The following is a 23588-nucleotide window of genomic DNA, read 5'->3' as shown; positions in this document are numbered from 1 at the left end:
CCTTGCGAATGTATTCGGCCCCCTTGAACTTTGCGACCTTTTGCCACATTTCAGGCTTCAAACATAAAGATATAAAACTGTCTTTTTTTGTGAAGAATCAACAAGTGGGACACAATCATGAAGTGGAACGACATTTATTGGATATTTCAAACTTTTTTAACAAATCAAAAACTGAAAAATTGGGCGTGCAAAATTATTCAGCCCCCTTAAGTTAATACTTTGTAGCGCCACCTTTTGCTGCGATTACAGCTGTAAGTCGCTTGGGGTATGTCTCTATCAGTTTTGCACATCGAGAGACTGACATTTTTTCCCATTCCTCCTTGCAAAACAGCTCGAGCTCAGTGAGGTTGGATGGAGAGCATTTGTGAACAGCAGTTTTCAGTTCTTTCCACAGATTCTCGATTGGATTCAGGTCTGGACTTTGACTTGGCCATTCTAACACCTGGATATGTTTATTTTTGAACCATTCCATTGTAGATTTTGCTTTATGTTTTGGATCATTGTCTTGTTGGAAGACAAATCTCCATCCCAGTCTCAGGTCTTTTGCAGACTCCATCAGGTTTTCTTCCAGAATGGTCCTGTATTTGGCTCCATCCATCTTCCCATCAATTTTAAACATCTTCCCTGTCCCTGCTGAAGAAAAGCAGGCCCAAACCATGATGCTGCCACCACCATGTTTGACAGTGGGGATGGTGTGTTCAGGGTGATGAGCTGTGTTGCTTTTACGCCAAACATAACATTTTGCATTGTTGCCAAAAAGTTCAATTTTGGTTTCATCTGACCAGAACACCTTCTTCCACATGTTTGGTGTGTCTCCCAGGTGGCTTGTGGCAAACTTTAAATGACACTTTTTATGGATATCTTTAAGAAATGGCTTTCTTCTTGCCACTCTTCCATAAAGGCCAGATTTGTGCAATATACGACTGATTGTTGTCCTATGGACAGAGTCTCCCACCTCAGCTGTAGATCTCTGCAGTTCATCCAGAGTGATCATGGGCCTATTGGCTGCATCTCTGATCAGTCTTCTCCTTGTATGAGCTGAAAGTTTAGAGGGACGGCCAGGTCTTGGTAGATTTGCAGTGGTCTGATACTCATTCCATTTCAATATTATCGCTTGCACAGTGCTCCTTGGGATGTTTAAAGCTTGGGAAATATTTTTGTATCCAAATCCGGCTTTAAACTTCTTCACAACAGTATCTCGGACCTGCCTGGTGTGTTCCTTGTTCTTCATGATGCTCTCTGCGCTTTTAACGGACCTCTGAGACTATCACAGTGCAGGTGCATTTATACGGAGACTTGATTACACACAGGTGGATTGTATTTATCATCATTTGTAATTTAGGTCAACATTGGATCATTCAGAGATCCTCACTGAACTTCTGGAGAGAGTTTGCTGCACTGAAAGTAAAGGGGCTGAATAATTTTGCACGCCCAATTTTTCAGTTTCTGATTTGTTAAAAAAAATTGAAATATCCAATAAATGTCGTTCCACTTCATGATTGTGTCCCACTTGTTGTTGATTCTTCACAAAAAAATACAGTTTTATATCTTTATGTTTTAAGCCTGAAATGTGGCAAAAGGTCGCAAAGTTCAAGGGGGCCGAATACTTTCGCAAGGCACTGTATATAGTATTAAACCTGCATATTTAGCTAAAATAATTCCAGGTTAGCAGGCAATATTAACCAGGTGAAATTGTGTCACAGAGTCAGGGTATAATATGCAACAGTTTGGGCCACACGTTAGATAAAATATGGAACGGTTCCGTACTTCACTGAAAGAATAAATGTTTTGTTTTCGAGATTATAGTTTCCGGATTCGACCATATTAATGACCTAAGGCTCCCATTTCTGTGTGTTATTATGTTATAATTAAGTCTATGATGTGATAGAGCAGTCTGACTGAGCGATGGTAGGCACCAGCAGGCTCATAAGCATTCATTCAAACAGCACTTTTGTGCGTTTTGCCAGCAGCTCGGCTGTTTATGACTTCAAGCCTATCAACTCCCGAGATTAGGCTGGTGTAACGATGTGATGTGAAATGGCTAGCTAGTTAGCAGGGTGCGCGCTAATAGCGTTTCAAATGTCACTCGCTCTGAGACTTCGAGTAGTTGTTCCCCTTGCTCTGCATGGGTAACGCTGCTTTGAGGGTGGCTGTTGTCGTTGTGTTCCTGGTTCGAGCCCAGGTAGGAGCGAGGAGAGGTACGGTAGCTATACTGTTACACTGGCAATACTAAAGTGCCTATAAGAACATCCAATAGTCAAAGGTATATGAAATACAAATGGTTTTTGAGAGAATAGTCCTATAATTCCAATAATAACTACAACCTAAAACTTCTTACCTGGGAATATTGAAGACTCATGTTAAAAGGAACCACCAGCTTTCATATGTTCTCATGTTCTGAGCAAGGAACTTAAACGTTAGCTTTCTTACATGGCACATATTGCACTTTTACTTTCTTCTCCAATACTTTGTTTTTGCATTATTTAAACCAAACTGAACATGTTTCATTATTTATTTGAGGCTACATTTATTTTATTGATGTATTGTATTAAGTTAAAATAAGTGTTCATTCAGTATTGTTGTAATTGTCATTATTACAAATCAATTTTAAAAAATGGCCGATTAATCGGTATCGGCTTGTTTTGTGGTAACCAATGGTTTTATCTGTAACAATTCAGTCCCTGGAATGATGTTGTCCTGTGAACCCAATACCGATTATTGGAGGACAACATCATTCCAGGGACTGAATTGTTACAGATAAAACCATTGGTTACCACAAAACAAAGGATAAGATTGAAAGCTTACAGAGGTGAAGCGATTGCCCCTTCAGGGACATGCACATTGGTGCTGGAGGTAGTGGATAAATCTCACAAGGTTTCTTTTGTCATAGTAAAGGTAGAAAAACCACCCATCAATGGGTTAAAGTCATGTAACTTACTGGGTCTAATGAAACGGGTTCATATAGTGAATGGTGAAATGACCAAGGTTGAGGATACATATGCTGGTGGTTTTCAGGACAGAGGAAACGTCAAGGTGCAGCACAAAATGGAGTTAAAGCAGCCTGAAAGACCAGTGATCCATGCACCTAAGAAGGTCCCATTATCGCTAAAAGCAGAGCTACTATAGACCAGTGATCCATGCACCTAGAAAGGTCCCTAGGAGACAAGCTAAAAGCAGAGCTTTGGAGGCTAGAGTCTTTAGATATCCTAGACAAAGTAGAAGTGCCTACTGAATGGGTCCACTCACCAGTAATAGTTGAGAAGAAAGACTGCTTACTCAGACTGTATGGATCCAGAAGCGCTTAACAAGTATGTGAAAAGGGAACACTTTCAGCTGTCTACCAGGGGGGAGATATTTGGGGACATAGCAGGGGCTAAATATTTATCAAAGCTAGACACCTCAGGGTTTTGGCAGATCCTTCTAGACAAGGCGAATACAAGGCTTTGTACTTTCAATACTCATTTTGCTAGGTACTCATTTAAAAGGCTGCCGTTTGGTCTCACTTCAGCACCAGTAGTCTTTCATAGGACAGGCCAACAGATATTTGATTGTGCCAGGCAAAAAAGTGTACATTGATGGTTTGCTAATATGAGGTCAGACTCTTGAGCACAACCCAAGTTTGAAAGCAGCACTTGATCTCGCCAGAGCTAATGGGCTACAGCTAAACACAGACAACTGTAAATTCAGAAAGACAGAAATATAATTTTTGGGTGAAAAACTAACATGTGAAGGTGTTCAGATAGACCAGAGCAAATTGACAGCAATCAACAACATGCCACCGCCTACCAACAAAGAGGGTGTACAAAGGTTCTATGTGGGCAAATTTGTACCTAATCTGGCAACTCTCACAAGCCAGATGAGAAGTCCACTGTGTAAAACTACAGTGTGGTTTTGGAACCATAACCAGAAAGAGTTTGAGGAGCTCAAGGTATTAATCATGCATGCTCCAGTAATGAGGTTCTATGATGAAAAGCACAACACCAAAATCTCAGCAGATGCCTCTAAAGCAGGATTAGGTGCAGTGTTGTTGCAGCAGTATGGCACTAGATGGCGCCCAGTCGCATATGCCTCCAGGGCTCTGACAACTTATGAGTGTAGCTATGCTCACATTGAGAAAGCGGCATTGGCACTGTCACATGCATGTGAGACATTCCATGTGTTTATCTATGGTAAAACAGTGTGGGCTGAAACAGATCACAAACCTTTGGTTACTATTGCAAAGAAGGGTCTAGCATACACACCTCCAAGGGTACAGAGACTGTTTCTAAAACTTCTGAAATATGACTTGCAACTCGAGTACAGGCCAGGGAAAGAATTGTTAGTGGCAGGAACATTTTCCGAAGCTTTTGATGGCTCAGAAGCAAACCAGATTTACGAGCAGAATGATACCATACATGTAAACCTTATCAGAAAGAGTTGCCCAGTTTCAGATGAAATGTGGACAGTTATTTCACATGCAACTTCAGGTAATTCAAGCCATAACACGCGAGTGGTCTGTACAAACTATACCATACCCTTATGGTTAATACAGAGATGCGCCATCTGTACTTGATGGAATTCTGTTTTAAGGGTTCAGGAATTGTGATACCAAGTGTCACATCCAGCCCACTGTACTCAGTCTAACTGGTTAGTCGAGAACGGTGTCAAAACAGTGAATCTACTGCTTAAGAAAGCTCTCGACTCAAAGACAGATCCATATCTAGCTTTGTTAAACTACAGGGCTACTTCACTAAAAGCTCATACAGAGCTGTTCAACAGGAAACCCAACTAGGTTGCCAGTACTACAAACAGAAGGATGACAAGGTCATTCTTAACAAACAGAGAGAAGAGTGAACAGAAAAGGTACTCTGACAAAGGGTCCAAGGTGCTCAGTGCACTCAGTCCAAATGATAGAGTAAAAATGCATGATGGTAAAACATGGAACATTGAGGCTCGTGGTGAAAAAAAGCGGCAACCAGGTCATATGATGTAATGACACCTGAGGGAGTTAAATACAGGAGCAATATCAGACATTTGTTACATGTACCTGAGTGTTAGCAGCCAGGCAAGAGAGTGACAGAAGTCAGACAACATCAAGCACAGACACTAATCTGTACACCAGGGCAGCCTGTTGAAATGAGACGGTCAGGTAGAGATGTAAAAGCACATCTGAGGCTGATTGAGGTAGTGTAAATGTGTTATTCAAATGCAGTGTTCACTATACAAAGAATTGTAAACATGATTTATAGAGAATAGATATTGCTTTATCTTATTCTAGAAAAGGCATATATTGATAAGGGGGATGTGACATAGTGTTGGAGAGTGGGAGATTCCAGCTCAACGCACTATACTGGTATGGCTCCAGTTAACTTGAATAAAGAATAACTTGTGTTTTAAAGAACAATTGTCTTATTTAGTAACAAGAAAATACAATAGCACCTTTCTTTGCATTCTTAAATGACTCTCCTAGCCAATGCTCTCTCTGAAATACTATCTGCTATCGAATGTCAAATTATTCTTCAAAGTTTTAAAAGCATTATCACGATCAATGATGGCCATAGTACATGCTTCAGTTCACCAATGAACTATCTTTCCTCTGCCCCCCACCCCCTCTCTCTCATTGGAATAACTAATAGGGCAGCATCCAATATGACCGCATTCACAGATGCAGCACAGTCATTTATGACCCTCATTTTCACACAAAGTGTAAAAAAAAAAGTCCCCAATTTGCTTTGTCAAAACACCAATTTGAAACCGGTTCCCTTTTCTGAAAACATACTGTACGTCAAGATCTATGTTGCACATGACTTGCACATGACTGGGAAATTAGCACAGCCTATTGTGGATTCGATCGTCACATCCCACTCACATAATAGTACCAGCAATGGAGGACACCAATGTAAGATCTAAACATCATTTTTACAAACTAGTCCCTTCCGCTCCATAAAATCGTCAACCACTAAAACCATTGACATCTGTGATATTGCTGCCCCACAAGCTGTTATGCGCATTGAGATCGCCACACCATGTCTCCTTATCGCCTAAACTGGATTTCGCAACTATGTCTAATTCAGATAGAGAAATGGGTTTGCAAGGATTATAGTACTTAAACAACGTGATGTTACCCCATTCTCTACAAATCTCCACCACCACACATTCGTGCTATTTGAAACCAGTCATTGCTCTATGTGCTACACCTTCTTCGATAAATGTATCACACCCACCCCCCGAGCACTCAATTATATCACTTTTTACAGAGATAATCTCAGGTATAATATAATCCAATTGAGGTTTAAACCATGTTTCTTGTATACACGTCATGTCTGGTAAAACATCTAAATCGTGTATTTTTTTTAATCTTGTCCATTGGCTATCAAACTCCTAGCGTTCCATTGTACAACGAACAGCCTAATAGTAAGCTACTTATTATCCTGGTCATCCTTTGAATTTCGATTCAGAATCCGATGTATTATTTATATTATTTATTTCTACCGTAACTTCAAAAATCCCCAGAATGTCTTTGGCTGCCTTCACTATTTTTTTTATTTATGTCGTCCTGCTCATGTGGAGCAGTCACATTGATTGCCCTACACATGAAGGCCAAGTCTACATGATCTACTACCATGGTTTTCTTTACAATTAAGCATTTATGCTAGCATATCACAATAACAATCGGCTGAGGTTCCACTGGCCTCCTCGGGAGAAACCACTATCTGCCGCTATGTTGTATCTGAAGCATTTTGAACACTAGGTTTGTTATTCACTTTCCTAACAGCCTCAGCATAGGATACATTATTTGTAATTTTGTACCTCTGCGCTTCCATGGTTCTATTCACATCCTCTATATGCTGCATCACAGTTCCCTCAAATTTTGGGGGGCACTGGGGAAATTTTAGGTCTTGTGAGTGGACACTTGAAAACTGTGAGGATTTTGTGCAACTTCCGGCGCGTGTTTAAAGTGAAGACTGAGGCTGTACCTACCCTTACCGTTTTAGACAGTAGCCAATAGGTTATTGTGGCTATTTGTTCACAATGTAGGCCTAGCAACAAAACCAATGGAACAAATCCCATAACATGTTCACATGGAAATAGCTTTTGATTTCTATGATATAGCCTACAATAGCCTATATTTGGTGTTCAATGTAGGTCTACATAAAATTCATTATTTTCTCCTTGGTCTGTAACACCATGGGCCAAATAGCTGAGTGTAAATTGTATTATGTTGTATGATGTAAGAAACCACAATAATATTAATTATTGTTACCATACAGAGAATTAGACAATGTTCTGCCTATTGGCTCATTTGCATATTCAAGCCTGTCATAAAATACAACACTGCCCCTTAAGACATAAGCTTTTTACCTTACTGGCTTTTCAAAGACAGCTTGAAATGTAGCCTACACTCCTCATTGCTGACTTATACTTATCTATAACTGGGCTAACAAATCGCAAACTAGCAAAGAATATAAACACATGTGCACACACGCAGCTCTGATCTGAACTGAAAGGCGCATTCACTCGCTGATGATTGAAAGACCGCTCTTGGGCTACCCATGTCAATAGAATTCTACTCCGATGCGCTCCAGCTCTGCCTTCAACAAAATCACAGACTCAGTCTTGCAAAGGTAGATTTGTTTTGGTTTGTTGTATTGAAAAGGAGCTGATATAATTTGGATTCGATCATAGAAAAAAACGTTGATCTATATAGTGCAAACTGAAGGGGCGAGTGAAATTCAGTCTCGTGCCTGCGCAGCATGGCACATATTCTGCACAACAGTCTTCGATGAAGTACGCGGCCTTCGCACCCACGCAGTTTATAGAGGGAACATTGATTACAACATTTAACATTAGCATCAGGCCATTATTTCCTGAGATGTTCACAGGTCTTTGAGGTGGAGTTCAAGTCAAGTCTCAAGTCCATTTTGGCAATGGCTTTCTACCTGCTGTGGGTTACTGTAGGTCTATAAACCTTGTAAATTATTTGAAGAGACTCCCCTGTTCATTACTCCATACTTTTATTAAAGAAAATACATCAGGCACTATTTCAATCCAAATGCATTTCCTTTTAAAATGTAGACAGTTTACATTTAATAAAAGTAATTGTACCGGATATTTAAAAAAGCAAACATAACATTTTAAAGTGCATGGTATTTTGTGTCACACAAACAGAATCTGTAGGTGAGGGAAGATAAATGACAAGCATGAACGTAAACCAAAATGACTGACAACTGTTCAATAACTGCACTACTAAAGTGTCCTATATATCAAACATAATGACCTTTATCCCTAAAATATACTTACTAACCTGGACACTTAACATAAATACAATTTCCTGTAACAAGTAGCAAATTACATCCTGTGCCCTAAGAGAGAGAATATTTATGTTGCAGACAGGTTACATTTCAGAAAGATCAAGTTTGTCAGCGTTCTTGCAGTGAGTCTGGCACGATGAGGGCGTATGAGGAGGCCTCCATGACTAAACACTCTCCACTGGGGCACCAGTGGCAGGCACAGCCAACACTGTCATTGCTACCTGTTTGAGTTTTGGAAAGTCTTTTGCATGGATTTTCCAAAAATCCAAGCAATCAACTTACTTTTCATCAGAAGATACTTCAATGTAGCTAATAATCTCTGCTTTGACAGGTGACTTTGTCTCCTTTCTTCATGCTGATCTTGTTGAGGAGGCCAGAGAACAGTCTGGAGGTTGACAGGTGGTTGTTCCTCTTCTCCACTACTGCTCTCCATAATGGTGACTTTCCATGCCTCAGCCTTCTGGCTAGGTCTGAAAAAAATAATAATAAAATGATCAAGAATATAACAGTATACATTATACATGAAAATAAATCATTTGAATGCAAGTGAAATAGAAAACGCTGCATGTTGCAATGCATTGTACTTACCAATCACTCTCCTTCAATTCAGCTTGATATTCATGTGGTATGAGGACATCATGATCAAGCCAGAACAGGCAGAAAGATGGGTCCAGTGCAGTGCAGCCATTATGTATACATTGTCACCAAAGTAAGTTGTTGCCTGTTCATCCGAGTGCTCCATTCTGACATTCACAAACACCCCCTGGAATTGGCATTTGAGTGACTGCTGCAGTGCTTTTACTAGACTGAATAGGTGATGACTTGTGCACAGTATACTTTGCAGATGATAGTTGACAGTACACAAGGAAGGGCAGCAGTGAGAGAACCCCCTGAGTAAGGTCGGTGGCCTGGACAAAAGGGTCCAAAATGTCCACTAGCTCCAATAGCTGACTCCATTCCCTTTGTGATAAGCAGAGTTCCTTGTGTCCTTGGGCCTCAAGTAGCGTATTGACGCTTTGTTGATTCAGATTGGTGGCTGCTTTAACAAGCCGGAGGATGGAATTCCATCTGGTAGACACAGCAGCAGGGATACTACGATTGGCTCCGAACTCGGCTTCAAATGCTTCCGTCAGAGAACAGGTAGTGTGTAGTAACCTGCAAAGTTTAGTTACCTTAAACATCACACTGTTTATGATTTTTGTTTCCTTTAGTCCATCTCTAATCACCAGTTGTAATGAATGGGCAAAGCACTGTAAGTGCTGTTACCTGCAGTTGGTTTGGATAGCTTCTACATCAACATTGTACTCTTCACCAAATTCTTCCCATATGCTGGGGTTATCCACATCATCATCATTGATTGCTTTGGGGAAACAAACTATGAAGGCCTTTTTCATATTTTCAGAGTTATCACATATTAAATGTCAAATGTTCTTTCCCCAGTGTGTGACCATGTGAATCTATCACAGCTCAACAGAACTGACTCCAGTCTGGGTGTTTTTTTTCCCTCTTCCATGGCCATGTAATGGGCCATTACTCCCATGAAGCCCCTTGTGGTCCTGTCAGTCCATATATCTACAGCGACAGACACTGATTCTGTCTGTTCTAAGGCACTTTTGATTGTAGCCTTTTTGTTCAGTGTTAAGTCATGCAGGTACAGGTACCTGGTCAACGTGGGCCTACTTACTGGTCAATATTTGTCACCTACCACTGACATGAAATGCCTAAAGTGAGGGTTGTCCACTAAGGACATAGGCAGGTTGCAGGAAATGATCAGGTCTTGCAGTATAGCCTCTGTTATAGCCTTCTGCCTGGGGTGGCCCTGGCTATACACGCTGCTCTGTCCTTCTGGCCCTGTGCTGGTCACCTTTGCGTTGCAGAATTCAGTGAACCTGCAGATGAACAACATGATGGATAGTTGTTGCTGACTTGAGATGGAAGTACAAGGACACAAACAAATATTTATGGTCTATGGGATTTTTCAGCAGAAATGTCAAAGAAGTTGCATGCGTTGAACTCTGGTTTTATACTAAGTTACTTCCTAGGAACAGGCTACAGCAGAAAGTATATTAAATCTGAGTGATATGCATATCGCCGAGATGTAATTTAATCATCTCTGCTAACAAGTAGGTCTAGCGATCTGACAACCCACCTCTTAACCTTTTAAGAAATATTTGGCAGTAATACATTTCCAGTTAGCTAAAAGATGATACACAATAAAGCTAGCTATATCAAGTTGGCATCTGCTAAACAGGCTATTATTAGCCTAATCACATTGTAACATTGTTAGCTAGCTAGCCTAACTGACCTTTCGCGGTGAGTTTTCACATGTCGGATGAAGTTAGATGTACTGTAGTTTCGCCAGCATCTTTAATGTTAATTCCACAAGTTTAGCAAACAGCATTTCTTTCTTTTTTTGCCACTGGCATTATACTGCAGGTTCTTGTAACCAAATGTAATAACAAAAGCTTCCCCACCTGATGACATCGTTCCTGATTACGATTGTTCAGTCACGTACAAATGACGCAGATGTTCTAGAACGCTTTTCAGCCCTCTGTATTAAACTACTTTCTCCGTGTTACAACGCCGCCTGTTCCATGTTATCTGACAGAATGCACAACTAAAACTTATCCCAGTACGGACTTGCATTGTTCACAAGTCTTTCATCTCGAGTCCAAGTCAAGTCACAAGTCAATTGATCACAAGTCTAAATCAAGTTGCAAGTCATTTTATTTTCTTAATCACGACTCGAGTTTCCATCTCTGATCATTTCCCATACTCGTGATCCCCACCGCACGTTGCACAGCTCATTTTACCTTTTGCATACATTAGCAACATGCCCCATCCGTTGGAATGTTAAGCACCAAAGTGGAGGCGTCACATACTCTCCAACTGAGTGATCCGAGCTACACCCTATTCGGCAGGTTCCCTTCCAATTGTAACAGTACAGTTGTAATGTCCACTCGATTGCCACTTTTTTTGCTTTTCATCCTTTTCACATCAATAACTTTTCCTCCTTTCAGGGAAGCCTTAAAGTGGTACATTTCTTCCATGGTAATTTCCAATGGCATCCCATCAATTATTTCCCTCAGTTTAGACATAGCACCAGGAATGTGACATTTTAACCTCACCCCCATTTAGTGAGTTCAATTTCAAAACTTTCTCCTACTGAATTTTACTATTTGCAATGATCAGGGCCTTCCCATAGCCCAGTGGTTTGGCACCCTTAATCACCCCAATTTCTTTCCTAATTGCTTTTGTCAAATGCAACAGATTGAAGTACTTACTTTCCATTTCACATCACAAAACCAGAGAGCAACCTCTGTCTGGTGAAGTCCACAAAGCATATTGAATGCAACAAACCGTTACATGACCTACATATGTTCAAGAAAGTTCATGTTTCTGACATTTTAGGACCACTAAACAACTCTTGATTTAGAACCACAGAGAGTTACCACAAGTCACAAAGAAAACAGGAGCTGACTCCACTATTCCAGCACCATTTCAACTTCAACATTTCAACATCATCAAATCACCTGTGCTTAGTCACATAAATTGACAACTGAAAGATACCAAAAACAATTTAGTCCAATCAATGTAAGCTAAATATGATGTGGCTGTCCATGGTTCTGATTTCTGTGTGTGTGTGCGTTCTGCAATTTCAACTTCAACATTTCAACATTGACTAAGCACAGGTGATTTTATGATGTTGAAACGTTGAAGTTTAAATGGTGCTGAAATAGTGGAGGCAGCTCCTTTTTTTCTTTTTAAAAAACATGTTGACTCACCCCACTTGTATAGAATCACCAATGCCATCCTCCTCTCTTTCATGTTGAGGAAATGGTCTAGCACTCTGTCGTACAGTACACAATTGGCTTAAATGTTTGTTCACTAGCCTAAATTCCTTTCATGGAAAACATTACATCTAGCTACATATTGAACTTTTCATCCTCTCAGGCTAGGGGCACAATGCATTAATTAATGGTTGGATCAGAATCGCCATTATAATCATTGGCCAGTATGGAGAATTAAGTAAAACCACAAGTCCATATCCCTATCTTCATCCATGGCTAATTTAGAAAGGGCTGACTTTAGCAAGCTAGCTAGCCACTGGAGGACAACAACACAACTACAATGAGATTAAACAATTCAAGTTGTTTCTGTCAATGGCATAGGCTCTTGGTGAGATTTGATAGGCTTCTCTTTACACTTTTTGTTGGTATGCCAGGACCATTCACAGTTGAGCTCACTCAGTTTAACTCAAGGCTGATTGGCTATTATTTTATACATTTTTTATCAAGGGAGACCGAATGCTTGCTTCCATTGCATTCAATGGTATGGGCAGCAATGTCATAAACCTACCCTTTGGAACCAAACAGTATCAGATAGATGGCCCACACATACAGAGAAAGAAGGGCGCTGTTTCGCTTGCTCTCTCTGATGAGATACATTCAACCTCTTGCAAACTGAAGAAAAATTCTGACACAGAGAGACGAAATATACATGATTTTAAATATATATTTTTTGGGGGTGCATTTTTTGGGGCAAGCCTGACTTCCCTTGGCATCCATGAAAACAAGCCACTACTGGTTTTATCATCATTATCAATATACATTGCTACCATCTGAACTAGCCGCCATGCCAAACCAGTCACAGTACAGTTGTGCCAAATCCGATTAAAAAAACAAAGATACAGTGTTGTAACCAATAGTGGTCCGACATACTCATCAAAGGTTCCGCGGGTGTTTGCAAGCTACGGTTACTGTTGTCTCGCTTTGAAAATGATTTATTGCTGATATGAAAGATAAGGTTCTTAACTTATTATGCTTCCAAAACCGTTGGCTACCGCAAGCCATGCATGTTAAGCCTCGATCCCACCGACAGTCTTTCGGCGCAAAATGGTATGCAGCATCATCTGGACATTCAACATTCGCCTTCTGCTACCTTTTCTGTCAAGCCGTCTACACAGCTTGATGCATACGTTCGATACACCCAACGTATGCACCACACAGAAGTCACAGCAACTGCCTCTATCTACTACGCAATGCTGCAAGGCAAGCGCAGCGTTCCATTGGAAATTAATGTACTTCTGGTTTACCAAAATGCAAGGACACTGTTGGTATGATCAAGGCGTAAATGTTCAGTACTGAGGGTCTAGGATCTTAACAAAACTCACCCCTACAGAAGACGCCTTCGTCCAATGGCTGACTTTCTTATGTGTAATGTAATGGAACTGTAAGTCATGATTAAGGGCTTCCTAGTTCAAGGCTACGTTTTCTCTTCAATAATTTGAACATCTATTGATCATTAATCATCATAGAAAAAAATGTTTTATTTATTAAGGATGAGCTAGGTCATAATATGCTATCCACATCATTGGTGCGCTCCCTACAGTCTCACTTTCACTCAATTGACTACACTGGAATGGTGAAATCAAATGTCATTGGTCACATACACATGGTTAGCAGATTCTAATACGAGTGTAGCGAAATGCTTGTGCTTCTAGTTCTGCAGTAATACCTTGCAATAATATCTAACAATTAATCTAACAATTTCACAACAACTACCTTATACACACAAAAGTAAAGGAATGAATAAGAATATGTACATATAAATATATGGATGCGCAATGGCCGAACTGCATAGGCAAGATGTAGTAGATGATATAGAATACAGTATATACATATGAGATGAGTAATGTAGGGTATGTAAACATTATATAAAGTGACATTGTTTAAAGTGACTAGTGATTTGGTAGTTTGCCCCCGGTGATGTGTTGTGCAGACCTCACTACCCTCTGGAGAACCTTACAGTTGTTGGCGGAGCAGTTGCCTAAAGTACCAGGCGGTGATACAGCCCGACAGGATGCTCTCGGTTGTGCATCTGTAAAGGTTTGTGAGTGTTTTTGGTGACAAGACAAATTTCTTCAGCCTCCTGAGGGTGAAGAGGTGCTGTTGCGCCTTCTTCACAACGCTGTCTGTGTGGGTGGACCAATGCAGTTTGTCCGTGATGTGTACGCTGAGAACTTAAAACTTTCCACCTTCTCCACAACTGTCCCGTCGATGTGGATAGGGGGGTGCTCCTTCTGCTGTTTCCTGAAGTCCACGATCATCTCCTTTGTTTTGTTGACGTTGAATATGAGGTTATTTTCCTGACACCACACTCCGAGGGCCCTCACCTACTCCCTGTAGGCCGTCTCGTCGTTGTTGGCAATCAAGCCTACCCCTGTTGTGTCGTCTGCAAACTTGATGATTGCCCCGTAGCACTCACATCATGAAGTGCTTTGAGAGACTAGTCAAGGATCATATCACCTCCACCCTACCTGACACCCTAGACTCACTCCAATTTGCTTACCGCCCCAATAGGTCCACAGACGACGCAATCACAATCTCACTGCACACTGCCCTAACCCATCTGGACAAGAGGAATACCTATGTAATGTAAGAATGCTGTTCATCTATTACAGCTCAGCATTTAACACCATAGTACCCTTCAAACTCGTCATGAAGCTCGAAACCCCTGGGGTTTTAGGCTGGGTTTCTGTACAGCACTTTGTGACATCAGCTGATGTAAGAAGGGCTTTATAAATAATTTTTTACCTTTTTTATTACATTTTAGTAGTTACTATGTTGTCTCATCGCTACAACTCCCGTACGGGCTCGGGAGAGACGAAGGTCGAAAGCCATGCATCCTCCGAAACACAACCCAACCAAGCCGCACTGCTTCTTAACACAGCGCGCATGCAAACCGGAAGCCAATGTGTCGGAGGAAACACTGTGCACCTGGCAACCTGGTTAGTGTGCACTGCGCCCGGCCCGCCACAGGAGTCACTAGTGTGCTATGAGACAAGGATATCCCTACCGGCCAAGCCCTCCCTAACCCGGGCAAAGCTAGGCCAATTGTGCGTCGCCCCATGGACCTCCCGGTCGCGGCCGGCTGCGACAGAGCCCACCAGAGTCTCTGGTGGAACAGCTAGCACTAAACAGTGCCCTGCGCCACCTGGGAGGCCCTATAAATACATTTGATTGATTGATTGATTGAGTAAAATGTCACAAAAATGGCTCAAGCATTATTGAGGCGCTTTCCATCACGTGGTATCTCTGCTGCTGCAACAGTGACCACATTTACATGAGCACAGTACTCCGGAAAGTAGTTTGTATCCCGATTTCACAAGTATCACTGTATCCGTTAATAAACAGAATATTCCTCATTTAAGCCCATATGTGTCAACTCAAAAACAGAATACCCTACTTGAGTATCCCGAATAATAACGTGATATTCAAGGACATCAACCACCCGAGCCACTGCCTGTTCACCCCGTTATCATTCAGAAGGCGAGGTCAGTACTGGTGCATCAAAGCTGGGACGGAGAGACTGAAAATCAGCTTCTATCTCAAGGCCATCAGACTGTTAAACAGCCATCACTAGCACATTACAGGCTGCTGCCTATAGGCATCGACTAGGAATCCCTGGCAACTTTAAGGAATGGAACACTAGTGACTTTAATAATGTTACTCACCTCATATGTATATACTGTAATCTATACTATTCTACGGAATCTTAGTCACTTGATAATGTTTTCATCTTACATTATTCATCTCATATGTATATACTGTATTCTATACTATTCTACGGTATCTTAGTCACTTAATGTTTACATATCTGACATTACTCATCTCAAATGTATAAACTGTTTTCTATACTGTTCTACTGTATCTTAGTCCGTTCCGCTCTGACATCGCTTGTCCATATGTGTAGTCTTAATTAATTCCTACTTAGATTTGTGTGTATAGGGTATATGTTGAGTAATTTGTTAGATATTACTGCACTGTTGGAGCTAGAAGCACAAACATTTCATTACACTCGCAATAACATCTGCTAATCACGTGTAAGTAATTTTAAAAATACAAGAGTTTCTATTGGAAAAATTCAGGAAGGTCCCTCCCCGTTTCGTTCCGTTTAAGAAACTTTCGCAACAGAATCGGTGGAATGAATAGACGCATATTCGCGTGTTTCCATTGCACACAAATTACTCGTAAAATCTTTCTAGCAAGGGCGATATTGCGCGTGCACGCGACTGGCTTGCCATAGAAAACAAAGCTGTCTGCGCGGCATCCATTACAGCGGAGGGTGCAGACTTTGGGAATATATGAATATAGACGCTAGAAAACACTCCTAAATATGGATTTTCAGCGAGTATAGGATCATTTGAGACTCGGGCCTGTAAGGGCAGTGAGACTGCAGGACACTCGCGAAACTGACGAAATATTCCGTTTTTATCGGGGTGCTTTGTCTTGGCCAGCTAGCAAACCATCATTGTCATTCGATTGGAAGCTATTCTACTAGTTTTTGCTAGATGGGGGCTGGGGTACATCGCCATGTTGTTATCAAATAGTAACTGTTAAAAAATACATCTTGAAGTAAAGGCGGAAATTTTTCCACCAGGTCCTTCGTTTTGGCCACAGGGAACCGAATCTCAACAGTCGCGGAACCCACCACTGACTGTTGTCGTCGGTGACATGGCGGAGCAAGGCTACTCTTCTTGGTGAGTGCGCATAGGTATAGCCATTGCACGAGTTGGCTAACAGCCTGACTTGACTGCTGTATGTACTTTTTTTTTACAGATACAGTTGACAACCTGCATCGTTCCTAAATAAATCAGCCACTATTTTGTTTAACTAGAATTAGATGGCCCTGTTTTCAAATTGTCTTATTGAGCTAGCTAACTACGGTCCAAGTACAGGGCTAGCTCGCTATCTGCCAGTTAGCGAATTTAGCGGCTCGTCTTAATGTTGGCATTTCATTGGTCATACGGAAATGGTTATACAAGGTAGACGAATCTGTAAGGTTGTATATAACTAACGTTAGTTCGCCAACTCCTACCAAAATAATATTATTCTGTTAGCTATCTAGCTTGTAAGCCTCTCGTCAACATGAGTTGTTTTGTATGCATACATATCTTATTGCTACATCTCGTTAGCCAGTTACACACAAAGGGAGCCTATGAGCGTAGCTAGCCTACCAGTTTACGCCTGCTAGCCAGGCTACGTTAGCAGAAAAGCTCACCGGCTTTATTCATGGCACGTCTAACTTTTCACACAATAATTATGTTGTCATTGTGATACATGTATGACACGCCCGGTGTTTTATAAAGTCGGAGAGAAATAGCTATGTTATTGAGTCATCCATTTTTATTTTGTTAATGACGTGCGCAGCTGGCTTGCTAGCAAGTCAACACCTCTAGCTTGTTTAGCTAACGTTAGCTAGCTTGTTATCTTGATTGTCCATCATAATAATCTGCTTCCTAAGAGTAGCTAGCTGGCTAAGTAAGGCATTGATCTGTACATCGGGGTTTATCTTTTCGCATTGTTAGCTATGACTAACTGATTGCAATCCCTACTGTAATGTGCCAGAATAATAGTTTTCTAATTATTATTTTTTTATGTGTGATAGCAAGTGTGCCATGCAGACCAATATTAGGTAGACTGATAAATAACATGTCCATCCGTGTCATTTGTCGATTTTTAGCAGTTGGAAATTGGGTCATTTTGTCCATTTTAGCTGTACATTTGATGATTTTAATTGAAGGCCTATGCTGCAGATCATGGCATAATTAAAGTCAAATTATGTGCCATCTAAATGGCTAGTATTGTTTTTAAGTATTGATGTGGAGGCAAACATTTATTGCTCATACACACCGGTAGGATTGTCAAACGTTTGCCTGTGTCGGCAGTCAATCTCTTTTGTGTTAACACAGCAAAGACCTTGAAGTCGTCAGCCATTCAGCCTTGTTAAAATATTCCAAACTAGAAGGCGGTGGTAACATTTTTTTGGCAATGCATGTCTGTGGTTGTTGCTTAGGTTTGGTCTAGATTAATGTTAGTTAGCTAGCTGCACGAATGTTGCTATTTTGCAGAAAACCCTTGTTTATTTATTTTAACCTTTATTTTACTAGGCAAGTCAGTTAAGAACAAATTCTTATTTACAATGACTGCCTACACAGGCCAAACATGGATGACGCTGGGCCAATTGTGCACCGCTCTATGGGACTCCCAATCACGACTGGTTGTGATACAGCCTGGATTCAAATCAGGGTGTCTGTAGTGACGCCTCTAGCAGTGAGATGCAGTGCCTTAGACCGCTGTGCCACCTGGGAGCCCATCTGGCTTGATAATACTAGCCAGATGGCCACAGCTCGATAACTACCTAGCAAGATGACAAAAAAATAATTTCATTCACTCTCCATTAAATTTTTTTTGTGTGTGGGGGGGATCTCGGATGATTGAGGGGCAGCTCTCGGGAACTGTGTTGGGGGTCTTAGATGGTTGGTGACCTTGTGGTTGGGAGCTTGGGTCGGTGTCCGAGAGTTTGCTGGTTTGGGTCCCCGATTTGGCTTTGGTGGGAAATCTGTCGATGTGCCCTTTGGTGGGGAGCTTGACCCGGATGCTCTGGGTGGCTGAATCATGTTATGGGTGCTTGTAATCATTAAGGACTGTGGAGATTTTCATGATTAAAAAAAAACAACTTTTTTTAACCTTTATTTAACTAGGCAAGTCAAATTCTTATTTTCAATGATGGCCTAGGAACAGTGGGTTAACTGCCTGTTCAGGGGCAGAACGAAAGATTTGTACCGTGTCAGGTTGGGGATTTGAGCTTGCAACATTTCGGTTACTAGTCCAACGCTCTAACCACTAGGCGACCCTGCCGCCCCAATTGAGCTAAGTGCAGGCAAAATTCTAAAGGAAAACCTGGTTCAATCTGTTTTCCACCAGACACTGGTGACCATAGACCTTTTTTAAATACCTTTTATTTAACTAGGCAAGTCAGTTAAGAACACATTCTTATTTTCAATGACGGCCTAGGAACAGTAGGTCAACTGCCTTGTTCAGGGGCAGAAAGACAGATTTTTTTACCTTGTCAGCTCAGGGATTCGATCTAGCTACCTTTCGGTTACTAGTCCAACGATCTCTAACCACAAGGCCACCATTGTTCCTGTTCCCAAGAAAGCTAAGGTAACTGAGCTTAAACGACTACCGCCCCGTAGCACTCACTTCCATCATCATGAAGTGCTTTGAGAGACTAGTCAAGGACCATATCACCTCCACCCTACCTGACACCCTAGACCCACTCCAATTTGCTTACCGCCCCCAATAGGTCCACAGACGACGCAATCACAACCACACTGCCCTAACCCATCTGGACAAGAGGAATACCTATGTGAAAATGTTGTTCATCGACTACAGCTCAGCATTTAACACCATAGTACCCTCCAGACTCGTCATCAAGCTCGAGACCCTGGGTCTCGACCCCGCCCTGTGCAACTGTGTACTGGACTTCCTGATAGGCCGCCCCCAGGTGGTGAGGGTAGGTAACATCTCTACCCCGCTGATCCTCAACACTGGGGCCCTACAAAGGTGCGTTCTGAGCCCTCTCCTGTACTCCCTGTTCACCCACGACTGCGTGGTCATGCACGCCTCCAACTCAATCATCAAGTTTGCGGACGACACCACAGTGGTAGGCTTGTTTACCAACAACGACGAGACGGCCTACAGGGAGTAGGTGAGGGACCTTGGAATGTGGTGTCAGGAAAATAACCTTGCACTCAATGTCAACAAAACAAAGGAGATGATTGTGGACTTCAGGAAACAGCAGAGGGAGCACCCCCCCTATCCACATCGACGGGACAGTAGTGAAGGTGGAAAGTTTTAAGTTCCTCGGCGTACACATCACGGACAAACTGAATTGGTCCACCCACACAGACAGCCTAATGTTAGCTAGCTTCCATTGAACGTGGTTGGTCAGCTACCTGCAGATTCATGCAGGGTAGTAACATCATGTGTTGTGATTATGCTTCATTGTTTACCTAGCGAGCTAGCTAACGTTAGCTGGCTGGCTCGCTAGCTATCTAGGTAAACAATAAAGCATAATCACAACTCATGATGTTACTACCCTGCATAAATCTGCAGGTAGCTAACCAACCAGGTTCAATGTTAGCTAGCTAACATTTGGCTATAGCTAGCAAAGCAAATAGCTCTTTCTGTCAATTTCAAACGTGTAATATCTGTCTAGACTATCTTACATCATTCATGGTTGGACACGTCTCCTGTGGGATGCCATGGTTGCCCCTAGTTTGATGATGTAATCCGGAGACGGTTGTTTTCTCCGTCTCCTTAGCTATCATACTCTAATTCCACTGATTTTCTAAACTCAGTCCTCCAGAAAGTGGAGAGCAATGCGTAGGCAATTTTAATACATAATGTTAATTTAATTTTTAAAAGCCACGTTAGACAGGATTACCTAGACATACTGACCAGCTCAAATTGACAGACGTGTGCTATTTGGCAGACCAATCCAAACTCCTCTCTCGTCATTTCCACCCCATTCATTATCTCAGCCAATCAGGGCTAGTGGGAAGTTTGCCTCCCTTTTTCTTTGGTAAACCAACTAGGCTTGTAATTTTAACAATTGTATGTGTATTTACAGGTGGCATACAAGTTTGTTATTAAGGCACATGAAAGTTCACATGTTCGAGAAGGCATTTCTGCCAAAAAAACACACATTTAGATTAAAAAACAAAGGTTTCCGTTCAAACGGCTCTCCTGTGAAGTAGTGACATAAGCCTAGTTTTCTGAAGCGGGTCACAAATGTTGAGCAATCCAGGTGTAGAACGCTCTTAGACTTATCCAGAAAGACTCTCAGCTGTAATTGCTGCCAAAGGTGACTCTAACATGTATGTACGCACTACCCCATAATGACAGCTTTTAGGTTGACATTTTAGAAGGCAAAAGGTTATGAGACTCGACATTGAGCTCAGGTGCATCCTGTTCCCATTGATCATCCTTGATGTTTCTAGAACTTGGGAGTCCACCTGTGGTAAATTCAATTGTTTGGACATGATTTTGAAAGGCACACACCTGTCTATATAAGATCCCACAGTTGACGGTGCATATCAGAGCAGAAACAAAACATAAGGTCGAAGGAATTTTGTCCGTACAGCTCAGAGACCGGATTGTGTCGAGACAGATCTGGGGAAGGGTACCAAAAACAAATGTCTGCAGCATTGAAGGTCCCCAAGAACATCGTGGCCTCCATCATTCTTAAATGGAAGACGTTTGAAAATGATCTGCTACAGGGATGGGTAGCGTCAAGAAGTTAAATGGAAGAAGTTTGGAACCACCAAGACTCTTCCTTGAGCTGACTGCCCAGCCAATCTGAGCAATCGGGGGAGAAGGGCCTTGGTCAGGGAGGTGACCAAGAACCCGATGGTCACTCTGACAGAGCTCCAGAGTTCCTCTGTGGAGATGAGGAGAACCTTCCATTTAAGAATGATGGAGGCCACTGTGTTCTTGGGGACATTCAATGCTGCAGACATTTGTTTTTGGTACCCTTCCCCAGATCTGTCTCGACACAATCCTGTCTCGCAGCTCTACGGACAATTCCTTCGACCTCATGGCTTAATTTTTGCTCTGACATGCACTGTCAACTGTGGGACCTTCTATAGATGGGTGTCTGCCTTTCCAAATCATGTCCAATCAATTGAATTTACCACCGGTGGGCTCCAAGTTGTGTTAACATCTCAAGAATGATCAATGGAAACAGGATGCACCTGAGCTCAGTTTCATGTCTCATAGCAAAGGGTCTGAATACTTATGTAAATAAGGTGTTTCTGTTTTTTAAAATCTTAATACATTTGCTAATATTTATAAAAGCAGTTTTTGCTTTGTCATTATGGGTTATGGTGTGTAGATTGAGGGGAACGACATTTTAATCAATTTAAGAATACTGTAACGTAACAAAATGTGGAAAAGGTCAAGGGGTCTGAATACTTCCCGAATGCTCTGTAAGTACAAAAATTATCCCAAATGTGACCAGAGGGGAATATTCCAATTATTTCAAAACCCACAGAAAATAGGCTATTTGTTACAGAAGTAAGAATCGTTGTCAAATAATGTAAAAATGCAAACAACTGTTCAGAGACTGTTTTAAAATGTAGGTAACCTCTCTCAGATTCAGATTTAGTACAGACCAGGCCTGACATGGGCTGGACCCTATGATCACCTGGCTACATAGCCGATGCCTGCGGGACTGATGATTAATCTCGGTACTCCATTTTTGTTGATTTTGTTTATCTGTTGACCCCAGCCTCGACCTCAGGCCCTGTGTGTAGTTAACTGACCATCTCTGCCCATTCATTGACATTTTACCTGTTGTTGTCTTAGCTGATTAGCTGTTGTCTTACCCGTTGTTGTCTTATCTAGCTCTCCCAATCAACACCTATGATTGCTTTATGTCTCTCTAATGTCAGCATGCCTTTGTATACAGTTGTTTAGGGTAGTTATCATTGTTTTATTTTACTACGGAGCACCTAGCCCCACTCAACATGCCTCAGGTACCTCTTTTGTCCCACCTTCCACACATGCGGTGACCTCACCTAGCATAACTAGTGCCCCCAGAGATGCAAACTCTCTTATTTTCACTCAATGCTTAGTTTTACCTCCACTGTACTCGCACCCTACCATACCCCTGTCTGTACATTCTACTCTGAATCTATTCTACCACGCCCAGAAATCTGCTACTTTTATTCTCTGCCCCCAACGCACTAGACAACCAGTTTTGATAGCCTTTACCCGTACCCTCATCCTACTCCTTCTCTGTTCCTCGGTTGATGTAGAGGTTAATCCAGGCCCTGTGTGTCCACAGGTGCTCTCATTTGTTGACTTCTGTAACGTAAAAGCCTTGGTTTCATGCATGTTAAAATCAGAAGCCTCCTTAAGTTTGTTTTACTCACTGCTTTAGCACACTCTACCAACCTTGATGTGCTTGCCGTGTCTGAATCCTGGCTTAGGAAGGCCACCAAAAATTCGGAGATTTCTATCCCCAACTACAACCTTTTCCGTCAAGATAGAACTGCCAAAGGGTGAGGAGTTAGCCTGCAGAGTTCTGTCATACTTTCCAGGTCTATGCCCAAACAGTCCGAGCTTCTAATTTTAAAAATTCATCTCTCCAGAAATAAGTTGTTCACTGTTGCTGCCTGTTATAGACCCACCTCAGCTACCAGCTGTGACACAAATTATCAAGGAACCCACCAGGTACAACCCCCCAAATCCGTAAACATGGGAACCCTCATAGATATGATCCTGACCGACTTGCCCTCCAAATACACCTCTGCTGTTTTCAATCAGGATCTCAGTGATCACTGCCTCATTGCCTGCATCTGTTGTGGGTCCGCAGTCAAACGATCACCCCTCATCACTGTCAAACGTTCCCTAAAACACTTCTGCAAGCAGACCTTTCTAATTG

The 23588-nt window shown here is 41.8% G+C and overlaps 1 protein-coding gene and 1 long non-coding RNA gene across 4 annotated transcripts in view; one reads left to right on the top strand and one right to left on the bottom strand.

The window, feature by feature from the left end:
• Window positions 1-7977: 7977 nt before the first annotated feature.
• On the bottom strand, window positions 7978-11095 carry LOC118385214 (uncharacterized). Of its 2 annotated transcripts, XR_004825977.1 has the most exons (4): window positions 10766-11095; window positions 10597-10656; window positions 8880-10180; window positions 7978-8761 (listed from the first exon to the last, which is right to left on the bottom strand). It is a non-coding gene; the product is annotated as an uncharacterized LOC118385214 (long non-coding RNA). The 2 variants fall into 2 exon arrangements; XR_004825976.2 differs by lacking the exon at window positions 10766-11095 and having other exon boundaries at window positions 10597-10758.
• Window positions 11096-16257: 5162 nt separating this feature from the next.
• The window catches only part of LOC118385213 (signal peptide peptidase-like 3), a 38127-nt gene continuing 30796 nt past the window's right edge, over window positions 16258-23588 (top strand). Inside the window, exon 1 of one of the 2 annotated variants that reach the window (XM_035772165.2) lies at window positions 16258-16833. In XM_035772165.2, coding sequence (XP_035628058.1) covers window positions 16808-16833 — 26 coding nt within the window. In that variant the 5' untranslated portion in view covers window positions 16258-16807. The remainder of the gene's footprint in view (window positions 16834-23588) is intronic. The other variant, XM_035772164.2, reaches the window with a different exon arrangement.

This window comes from Oncorhynchus keta, chromosome 6 (assembly GCF_023373465.1).
Source record: "Oncorhynchus keta strain PuntledgeMale-10-30-2019 chromosome 6, Oket_V2, whole genome shotgun sequence".
NCBI classification, from domain to species: domain Eukaryota; kingdom Metazoa; phylum Chordata; class Actinopteri; order Salmoniformes; family Salmonidae; genus Oncorhynchus; species Oncorhynchus keta.
The sequence above is the reverse complement of the archived record's forward strand: the minus strand, read 5'-3'. Positions and strand labels throughout refer to the sequence as shown.